The 10,608-nt window shown below is 61.8% G+C and overlaps 1 protein-coding gene across 1 annotated transcript; it reads right to left on the reverse strand.

Moving 5' to 3' along the window:
- Window positions 1-237: 237 nt before the first annotated feature.
- Window positions 238-6,265, reverse strand: KAZALD1 (Kazal type serine peptidase inhibitor domain 1). The gene is made up of 5 exons (XM_086752098.1): window positions 6,190-6,265; window positions 4,099-4,697; window positions 2,783-2,943; window positions 1,293-1,440; window positions 238-1,078 (listed from the first exon to the last, which is right to left on the reverse strand). Exons 2-5 carry the CDS (start codon window positions 4,598-4,600, stop codon window positions 993-995), a joined length of 897 nt encoding a protein of 298 aa, XP_086608224.1. The 5' UTR covers window positions 4,601-4,697; window positions 6,190-6,265; the 3' UTR covers window positions 238-992.
- Window positions 6,266-10,608: the final 4,343 nt, after the last annotated feature.

A 10,608-nucleotide genomic window follows, 5' to 3' on the forward strand; every position in this document is an offset into this window, starting at 1 on the left:
AGGGGTGCAAAGAGCCACCCTGATGCATCCCCACTACACAGGGGAAGGTCTGCTGGGTACCTCCATCCCCATGCAGGGCGAGAGGGGCAGGACCCATGCTGTGAGCACCAGGATGGGCAGGAGGGCTCCTCAACCCAAGCACCCCTACAACAGACAAGGTGGCATCGACAGTGTTTGCGCCCTCCCGCATCCCCAGAATAATCCTTGCGGATAGAGGACAGTCACCTGATCTCTGTTGGCTTGGACCTACGTGTATATTTTAGCTAACGTCAACTGAAATGGCAAAGTAACGAGCTGCTTGGTAGGGAAAGCACAAAGTCGGTCAAAAAAGGCCAACGTGTTTCTGACCACAGGGGCAGTTGGGTCAACATTGTCCAGAAGAGCAAAGATAGCACTGGAAACCACAAGTGTCTGGTTTCCTCAAATCACTACTTTTCTGGTTAAAAGCAACCTGGGAAAGAAGGATGTTTTGGCAGAAAGTTCCCCAGGTCTTGGGGAGAACCCTAGCTGTTCCCACCTTGGGGGACACAGATTGCCCCTGGGGGTGACACACTGGGTGTCACGGCCAGGTCCTAGCCCTCTGGTCTGGCTTCCCCAAAATGCTTCACACAGGGCAGAGAAGCCCCTGCCCAGGCCTCCCTCTCCCGGAGGGGCTGCCTCCACCCCCAGCACCAAGTCCTTGCCACACATGGCGTGGCTGTTCCTGCAGCGTCCCACCTGCCACCACGTCCTGCTCAGTGCCACAGGACAGACCCACCTGCCCCTGGTCCCAAACCTGTGCTACTAACCAGACAGTGTCCCCTCCCCGAGCATCTCCAGCAAAGGGATGTGTCACCCTGTCCCCCACCCCCAAAAAAAAGAGGCTGCTGTGCCAGGATTGTCCAGAGAAGGATTCTTGGGCTGGAGTGTGCTTGCTCCGGAGATGTCCCCAACCTCTGGGAATGGCCACCATGGGCAAGGTGATCTCTGCAGCCGGGCGTCCTGTCTCTGGGCTAGTAGTAGTCCTCCTCACTCTCCCCGTAGTCCTCGGGCATCATGCGGGGCTTTGGCAGGGAAAAGCCTGTCAGGTTGAGCTGGTCTGAAACGGCAGCACAAGGACAATGTGACTTTGCCCGCCTCAGTGCCTGTCCCCTTCCCCACCAGGACCAAAGCCAAACCGTGCACAGCAGCTTACTAGGGCATCCCCAGCACAGCCCTGTGCACCAGCAGCTCCCACCATGCCAGTGCACCCTGCCCCAAACATCCCTCCTCTTGTCCCCATGAGAGCATGGGGACAAGGACTCGGTGCTCACCCGGCGTGAGGACAGTCAGGCTGGCTAAGGCCACCACCTCCCCGACCCTGTTCCTGGCGAAGCAGCGGTAGGTGCCTTCATCTGTCACCCGCACGCCCTGGATCTGGAGCCAGCCCGTCACCTCGTATTTCTGGGGGCCACCTCTGAACTGCAACAGCAAGGGGTTTCTGTTAGCCCTGGGGCCAGGAAAGCGCTGCATGGGGCTGGGATAGATTAAAAGGGGGACACAAGCCCAGGGAAACTCTTTGCCCCCCGGAAAGTTCCACTTTGGGGACAGGTGCAGATGCCCTGGACGCAGGTCCCTTCTTTTCCCACTACCCAGGGAGGGTGGGGGGAATGGGCATCTTCTTGCCCCCAGAAGGGTCTAGGAGCCCTGCTTTGGGCAGGACCCTGCAGACGTGCCCTAGACTCCCAGGTGTCCCTCCAGTGCCACCGTGGTCCCCAAACAGCAGGAGGATGCTAGGGCTGATGCTTGGCAGAATGGCAGAAGCAAGGGGGCATCTGTGCTATGGGCACAGCTAGCCTGGGATGGCTCGGAGAAGCCCCAAGACCCTGTTTCAGCAGGCAGTGAGGTCCTAGGAATGCTCTGGCACCAACTGTGCTATTTTTGTTTGTCCCCAGAAATAAATACCCTTTTCCTGACCCAGCTGGGCTGCAGCTGTGTTTGCAGGCTGCTATTACAGTGCGGTGGCCAGGGTGGAGGACAGCCGAGTCTCCCCCAGCCAGGCAGGGTGGCCCTGCTCGGGGTGAAGGTCCTCAGCCAGACCCTGTGACAGGGTGTGGGGTGACATGAGGGTCAGAAAATGGAGGGGAACCAGCACGTTACCCTGCAACGGTGCCAGGTCCCACATGGTCCCCTGGCTTCCCCATCCATCCCACCACAGTTTCCTTCCTGCTGCTGCCTCGGTGCAGTGCACGGTCCCTGTGCTGCTGCCCACACCCTCTAATAGCTGGGTACACCCGACTGGGCACTATATTTGGGGCAGGATGCTGACCCCTGGGTGCGCCAGCTCTGAGAGGGGAGCCCTGCTTGGAGTGATGGGCAGAAAAGGGCAGGGACTGCCAGAGTCTGCTGGTGGAAGCAGAGGATAACCCAGGCTGGAAGGCACCTTGGGAGGTCTTCTCCTCCAGTCCTGCCAGTGGGACGGCAAGGGAAGCCAGCAGGCAGAGCAAACTAAAGTCAGGGAGGTGGGAAAGTCCCTGCTGCAGGATGCTGCAGGACTCTGCAGGTCCTAAAAAATATTCAGAAGTTCAAAAACTACTAAAGTTGCAGAAGAGACCTACGCTTCTGGCTCCTGCCACCAAGACACAAGCACTGGCTCAGCCAGCCCTCATGGTGTGCAGGCTCCAGTCACCACTTCTCATCCCCAGACAGCCAGACTTGGCCATCTCCTGAGTAGGACCATCCTCAGGTCTGGTTGCCCAGGAGCTCTGGGAAGTGCTGGGTCACCCCGAGGCCACATTCAGCATCCCAGGTGCACACTGCTTACCTGGACAGAGATGTGGGGATCATCTCCAGGCAGCAGCATCTCCGTGCCATCCTTCCTCCACTCGATGGATGCCATGGGGTAGGCAAAGACCTCGCAGCCAAAGATAACATCCTGCCCGGTGACATTCCACGTGTCGTAGGGAGGAGAGGTGATCTGGGGCTCTGGGGAGGGGGGACAGGAGAGCAGGGTGGGCTCAGATGAGGTCTCACCCTCGGCAGGTCCTAGGGGCTCTCCTGGGCTGGTCTGAGCTAATCCCCTCCGGTGCGGGAGCATTTGGCTCACATGGAGATGCCAAGACCCTTCCTATGCTCCTCTCCCACCCACAGCAGACCCTCACCTTGCCCCAGGACACAGTCCCTCCTCGCAGCCAGGACTGGGGGCTCCTTCCCCAGCCCCCAGAGCCCCTGGAGGTTGCCATCCCTTGTGGCCTCACTTTCCCTTTTTCTCCTCCTGTGGGGCAAAGGCAGGCCGGTGGGAATGGATGAGGTGGATGAGCTTCCAGGCGAACGAGGACTCTGCTCTGGCACCGGGCTCATGATAGCAATTAAGGGAGCGAGCAGGCCCCTGCTGCTTATGGAGCCAACACCTCCAGGTCCCACATCCCTTCCCTAGAGCGATGTAGTGAGGACCACCCTTCCCACCCACACCTGCTCCGGGATCTGGCCTGTAGCACAAGCCAGAGGTTAAGGGAAGTCCTCCACCTCCAAATATACCTGGGGGAAAAACTCAAGAACGTGATGATCTACAGAAACTAAAGTCAACCTTGCCACCCCTCCGGCTGTGGCGACAGCTCTTTGTGGACTGGGCAGGCTGGGGCACGGCTTCCCCAGCGCTGCCTGGCCCCCCCCAGCCTCCCGATGGGTTTTAAACAGGAGATGGAAATCACGCAGACAAGTCAAACCAACCCGGGTTTCCATTTGCAGGAGGCAGCCACATTTCTCAGGAGCACCGGGCCAGCGTGAACCCAGCAGCGCCGCCAAGAATTGGCTAAAAATTCCCTGGAACTTCCCCATCTGCTCCAGAAGGGTTTGCCCCTTCCCATAAACCCTGCTCCCACTTGGCAAAGCTACTCCCAGACCTCTCTAGGCACCGGCTCGGCAGGGGCTGCCCTGGAGCAGCAGGGTGGGGGGACTGGCAGAGAGGGACCCCGCAGGGTGGGTACCCTGTACCCAGCCTCCGGTGCTGGCGTGTTCCTGTGGACGCTGCAGGCTTGCTGCCAGGTGAGACAGTTAAGTCAGACCCCTCCCTTGCTTGTCCCTTCCCGAGAGGTACGAGCCTCCGTCCCACTGCCCGCATCGCTGCTCCTGGGGCACTACCTGACTCGCAGGGACCCTCGTGGGCCACGGTGAGGTTGGCGTCGGGATGGGCACGAGCAACCTCCAGGAACCTGCAGATCTGGGGGTAGGTTTTGCCATCAGAGCCGCAGAGGGCCAGGTGGGAGAGGCAGGTGCACTGGGGCTCAGGAACCTCTCCATTCTGCAGGTCTCCGGCCTCCAGCTGGCACTCCAGGTGCTCCCCACACTTGCCATAGAAGTGGTTGGTGTTGTCCAAGTCGCAGATCTGTCCCTCCAGGTTGGCACACTCCCAGCAGCAGTCGCAGGCATCCCGTACGGTGCCAGCCAGGCAGCCACGCGGCATTGGGCACTCTTCCGGCCGGCACTCAGCACAGGCCTCCCCTTCCTCCAGCAGCCGCTGCCAGCCCCGCTGGAGGTAGTCAGAGGTGCTGGGAAAAGACTGGCCCAGCTGGAGCAAAGCCCAGTGCAAGGAGAGCAAGGAAAGCACCAGGCAAGAGGAGCTCAGGGTCTTGGCTTCAGACATCCTCGCAGCAGCTCCTATCCCAGTCCCACCATCACTTGGACAGGGATCTCCAGCACTGCTCTGGTGTCCCTGGCTAGATCCGAGGAGCCATCCAGTCCTGTGAGGAGTGAGGATGTGTTACGGGTGCAGGAAGCATCTCCCACCCTTCTGGCTCCCAGCTATCTTGCCCTGAGCAGCAGCGCTGCATGATGCACAGGGGAGGGTCAGTCTCAGCCCCTCTCACCCCCAGCCCCACAGGCACGACCTTCTGCCCCTGGGGCTCCCCAACCAGCTCCTGCCCTGAGACGCTGAACCTCCTGCGGTGGGATGGGGCTGCTGACCCCAGACCCACCAGGTTTCATCCTTCTTTCCCGCCAGCCTGGCGGGCAGACCACAGCCTGCTCTAACCCCACCACAGCCTGGGAAACCACAGGGCTGGTGGGGAGCTGGACAGGCTGCTCTACACTGTCACAGCTCAGCTGTTTGTACCCAGCTCCTCGTCTCCTCTCAGGAGGCAGCTCTCAAGCCAGGCACCCCTTTCCTTTCCCCATTGCTCTGCAAGAGTCACGAGCCCTTTTTTCCTCCCTTACCATCCAGACAAGCGCAGTGGAGCGGCTGATCCTGCAGACAAGGGGCTCTTTTCCACGCTGGAGGCAGCCAGGCGAGAGGAGCCGAGCCAGGAGGATGCTCCCAGTCACGCCTGGCTTTTGTCCTCCTCCCCTCCCTGTGCCGAAACCCCTCTTTTTAGGCACCACCCATCTAAGCAGGGGAAGCAACATCCCCCCAAGAAAGCTGTGTGACCCCCTTGTTATCACACAAGCAGCTGAGGCTGAGCACAGGGGAACTCAGCGCACAAGTGGGCAGTCAGCAAACTGGCAGCAGGCCCAGTGTGGTCAGCCCGTACCAGCACAGTGGGGTGCCCGTCCCCAAACTTGCATTACCCTCCCACCCTAGGTAAGCAGAGAGGCTGATCTGCCCCGGGATTGCCATCTCTGCTGGGGGGACACAAGGGGTCTCGGTGCCTCACCTGTCCCCAGAGGGGGCGACAATGAACCGAACCCCTCTGTGAACATCCCCCGGTTACACCCTGGCTGCCTTCCCTGGAATGGAGTGAAATTACGTTCCCCTGGTCACTCGGCATGAGCAAGCGGGGCTGGGGAGGGGGACCCAGGCAGCTGGGCTGCCCCCTCCTCTCCTGCTGGGAACAGCACCGAAGCCCCCCCAGCTGCACCCCACAGACACACCCCCCCCACCACCCTCGGGGGCTAACGCAGCCCAGAGCTGGGCTGGGGTGATGGAGATGGCCGGGTCGGTGGGTTACACACGCATGCACCCCCCGGATAACAAAACTGCCGAGCTTCGACCCGTTTACCGGAGACCACCGAGCCCCCCAAAGGGGTGGAAAGGGGCAGGGAGTCCTGGTGCCGGACCCCCTCCCCGCCCCCAGCCCTCCCGGGCAGTACGGAGCAAGGCTGCAGCCCGTGATGGATGTGGGGGGCCAGGGAAGGGGGGATGGGGGGGCAGATAACTGCAGAGTTAGTGTCCGGCTCCTCCAGGTCCGGGGTGTAGGCGCGGGGGGGTCTCTGGGTGCCCCGGGAGCCGTCACTTACCGGGGGTGCCGGTGCCGAGGGGCGGCGGTGCCGGGGGCCGCGGGCGCGCGGTGGCCGTGGCGGCGGGGCTGCTGGCCCCCGGCTGCTCCGGCACCCGCTGTGATGTCAGCGAAACGTGAGTCCCCCCCCGCCCCTCTCCGGGCCCGCGGCCCGGCCCTGGACAGGCACCCCTTCCCTGCCGGGGTCCCACCGCCCCCCGCACCGCTGCGAGCCCCCGCCACCGGGGCCACCCCAAACCGGGTGTCGGCAGCTAGGGTGATGCTCAGCTGCATCCACGGGGTGGGAGGAGAACGTGGTTGGGGGGCAGAGACAAACTTTGCAGGGGTCAGTGGGAACAACACGAATGGGAGGGAAAAAGCTGGGGGTGGGCATGGCTGGGGAAGTGAGGAAAAGCCCACCCAACCTGTAATTTGGGTGGGAAATGCAGGCTGAAACCTTGAGCAGCTGCCATAAATAAACACGGGGATAATTCCTGGGGGATGCCTGTGCTCACTCCACCCCGGGAGCCAGGGACGAAGCGGGTATCAGGGTGCAAGCAATGGCATTACCTTGGCTGGAGTGGAGCCGTCGGGAGCAGCGGTGAGGCTGCTCCACGCCACGGCAGGGCAAAACCCTCGTGCACTGAACTGGGGCTCCAGAGCCCCCCAGTAAGCTGCCTCGCTGCTCCCTGCCTCAGTTTCCCTGGCCCCAAAGAGCAGGGGACCCAGCACGCCTCTGCAACACGAACACGCTGTGCATTTGCATCTTCCTGCCGCCGCCGTGCCGAGAGGATCCCACAGCCCTTTCCCCTCCTCCAGGCGAGGAATTTGTGGGATTTGCTTCCCTGGTGAAGTTCAGGAGAAGCCAAGCTGCTGCAGGACCCCTTGGAGGATCTGGTTTCCTTCACCACACTGCAAAAATCTGCTTTTGCTTTCCAACACTCTCCTGCAAATTCGTTCCGGGCTCTGGGGCTTTTGCTCAGTCACGTTGTGAATCCGGCCATAGCTAACGATGGAAAATGCGCCAGGCTTCGGCTCCCCTCAATCTGCCTTTGCCGGCCAAATTCCCCCCCTCCAGCCCCCGGCCACAGAGGGGGGGTTTCCTCCCGGCTCTGCCTTCAGCCTCGCCTCCCGCTCCCCCTCGGCGGCCCCCAGCCCCTTGGCTCAGGGCTGCCTCCCTCACCAGGCCCATTGAGCACAGTCCCAGCGTGCCGCAGCTTTTCAGCCCCGCATCCACAAGTCTCTGAGCGGCTGGGGCTGCAGCTGCTTTGGGAGCAGGGAAAAACTCAGAGGGGGCTGAGATTTCCCTGCCCGCACCCTCCAGAGCTGGTTCAGAGGCCGAGCAGAGGGGACAGGTTGTGGGTGACCCAGCCGAAGGTGCTGAGCCCCCCAGGATGCCTCCACCATGCCCCACTTCCCTGCTTTGGGACAAAGCATCACTTGTGCACTCGGGCACCCCTGTGCCACTCACACCCTTGCCTGCCCCTGTCCCACACTGGGGGCAAAGCAGTGGGGTGAGCCTGGCCCCAGAACCCACCTTCAGTTGATGCAGCTCCTGACACAGAAATAGAGCCAGTGCCTAAATCCCACCACTGAAAAGTGGGGCCAGTGCCTGGAAGCCACGGGCAGCTCAGCTCAGCAAGATGGAGCTCAAATTTGGCAGGTAATTAAAGCTCCTGCTTAATGAGACTATTGAATGCGCTAATAAATAGTAGCGGCTATGAAGGAGAGGTGGAAGACCTAACCTGTGCTTAACAAGGAGCTGTGCTCAATCACACCTAGATTCGATCAACGCAGCCCCCAGCTGTACCCGTTGCTGGGAGCAGATTTTGGGGGAAAGGGTGGTCACAGCCCTGTGTGGCCTGACACTGGCTTAAATCATTCCCAGCTCCCCATCCATGATGGCCTCTCTCCTCACTTGCCCCAAGACCAGTGAGGCTCCTGAAATTGGACTTTGAAGGTGCAGCAAACCCCAAACACCAAAGCCCCCTCCTCCCTCCCTGCTGGGTTGCTTTCCATCACCATTTCCACCCCCTACACCCGTGATGGTCCCACTGAAGCCAGGATTCTGTGGATGCTCCCAGCAGACCCACAGCCATGGCATCCCTCCAGAGCTCTGTCCTCAGGATGCGCCCCTGATGGCAAAGCCATCACAGCCCATCTGGGGTGCCCCGTTGCTCCTGGCCCCACTGACCCCGCCTTGGCCCCCGGCTGATCTCCTGCACCACCCCACGGGGATCTGGGGCTTCCAGCAGTCGAGGCCAAGGAAAAAACCCACCCTGGAAAAAAAGCCCTGGGCCAAGTGACTCAACCGACATTGTGTCAGGGAGAGCTGGCAAGCAGCGTTGGGGCTGGAGGGGATGGGAATACAGGCTGCGTCACAGCAGAAGCAAATGTCACTGGGAGATGCTGGGGCAGGGGGTGCTGCCGGCACACTGCCTGGAGGTCTCGTTCTGGTAATAAACCAAATCTCCCTCATTTTACCTCAAACCCGCTGCTGCTCCTCTCCATTTCCTGCTGTTCAGAGCAGCTTAATGCAGCCGGGGCCCAGCCAGCGTACCCCACGGCCGTGCGGCTCTCAGGGGTCCCAGCCACATCCCAGGGGTCCACCGTGGGGACAAGGGATGGACAGCAGGCAGGTCCCTCCCGCTCCACTTGCCAGGCAGGACCCGCACTGGGAAGCAGCTGGGCTTAAGTTCCTCCAGGCTTTTCCAGAGCAAATTCCTCCCAGGAACAAACCCGTCAGCAAATTCTTGGGGAAATGGTTGCAGATGTGAGCAGGGGGGGCAGGGGGGGCTCTCAGGCCGGCCCCGAGGAGCAGTGACAGGGTGGCAAGGGATGCTCCGGTCGCCAGGTTGCCACGATGTCCCCAGCCAGAGGCTGCAGGGCCCCTTCTGACACGGCCGTGCCAATTTTGACACCTCAGGGCTGGCCGAGCGTGGTTCCCACAGCCCAGCGACATGCCAGGCTCCCCCTGCACCCCAGACCCCGCACCCCCTAAACGTCCCCGCCTGTCCCTCGCAGCCCCCGCCTGCCCCCCGCTGCCTGGGGAGCTGACTCGCACTGCAGAGGGATGCGGGCTGCGGGGTCTCTGCTGCCACCTCCAGGACACTGCTGGCCTCGTCCCCTTGCAGTGACACTGTCCCTGTAACCCGGGCCCTGCAGACCCTGGAGCAATGCATGGCCACCTCAGCCCCCCCCCCCATCTTCCTGCATCCCAAAACAAGCCCCCTCCCTCGCCCCCCCCCATCTTGCTGCATCCCAAAACAAGCCCCCTCCCTCGCCCCCCCCCGGGGGACCCCCATCACAACGGGGCATTCTGAGGGGCTTGGGGACCCTCCTGAGGTGCGAGGACCCTCTGCTCAGCCTGCTCTGGGTGCACGCGGCTGCACAGCACCGCCCCCCCCCCCCCCGGCCGGGGTGGGTGCTCCAGAGGGTGCTGCCAGCTGGGTGGCACCGTGCCTTGTGCCCGCTGTCCCCTCTGCCACCCTCCCCTTTCCGCAACCTCCAGGAGCTGAGACACAGCCGGGAAAGGTGACCCATTGCCAGGGCCCCGGCAACCCCTGCCACTGGGGACGGGGGGCCTGCCCACCCACCCCTGCAAGAGGCTGCCCATTTCCAGGCGTCATTAAAGAGCAATTAGCTGGAAATTAAGCTGAGAACAAGTATTGATTAGCTCATTAAGGCTGGGGGAGCCGGCTGTGGCAGTAGGAATAGCTGCTGCTCGCCCTCATTATGGGCAAGGTTAAAGCTTGCGGTCGGGCAGCTCATTAAAAATGCCAGGGACCAATCGATGTCCCCAGCCCAGCGCCACCCAGCACCCCTGGTGACACCCAGCCGCTGCCTTTTGGGGGCTGGCCCGTGACCTCTGGGATGAACTAACTCGGGAAGGGACAGAGCATCCTCACTCCCGTGCATCCACTGCTGGATTCTGGGCTCCCCTGCAGAGGCAGGGTGTCACCTCTGGGCTTGTCAGCCCCCAAAACTCACTGGCTGGGGGTCATCTTTCTCTGCCCCTCAACTAGGGGACCCATAGGGACAGGACTCTCCCAGCCTACTGAGTCCGTGGGCTCACAGCAGTGCTGCCAGCTCCAGGAGAGGACAGCACCCCAGATCTGCTCCCCACCAGACCCGAGTTTGTCAGGTCTCAGCCTACCAGTGCCAGCTTGTGTAGGCAGGATACAGACCAAAGGGGATCTCAGGGATGGGATAAAAGCGGCTGGGGAACAGGGACAGGTGAAAGACACTCAGTGGCTCTGTGTGGCCGAGCGCTGCTGTGCCACCTTGCCCTGCACCCCAGGCCCACAGCTCTGGGGGCTCTTGGGGTGAGCCCAGACCCTGCCCAGCCATCCAGCCAGATTCAGCCACCCTGAGCCTCTGTGTCCCCTGTCCCCTCCAGTGTCACTCCCATCCCCACCTCTGCCTCTCGCAGCCACCAGCA

The sequence above is a fragment of the Chlamydotis macqueenii genome, chromosome 7, assembly GCF_036417535.1.
Source record: "Chlamydotis macqueenii isolate bChlMac1 chromosome 7, bChlMac1.mat, whole genome shotgun sequence".
Taxonomy (NCBI): Eukaryota; Metazoa; Chordata; class Aves; order Otidiformes; family Otididae; genus Chlamydotis; species Chlamydotis macqueenii.

What these genes read in the sequence shown, in the direction of transcription:
- KAZALD1 (XM_086752098.1), bottom strand. Translation starts at nt 4,600, where the DNA reads ATGTCTGAAGCCAAGACCCTGAGCTCCTCTTGCCTGGTGCTTTCCTTG. An exon ending in CGAGGGTCCCTGCGAGTCAG is followed by an intron (nt 2,944 to 4,098) that starts GTAGTGCCCCAG and finishes CCCCCTCCCCAG; the next exon opens with AGCCCCAGATCACCTCTCCT. An exon ending in CCTGACTGTCCTCACGCCGG is followed by an intron (nt 1,079 to 1,292) that starts GTGAGCACCGAG and finishes CTGCCGTTTCAG; the next exon opens with ACCAGCTCAACCTGACAGGC.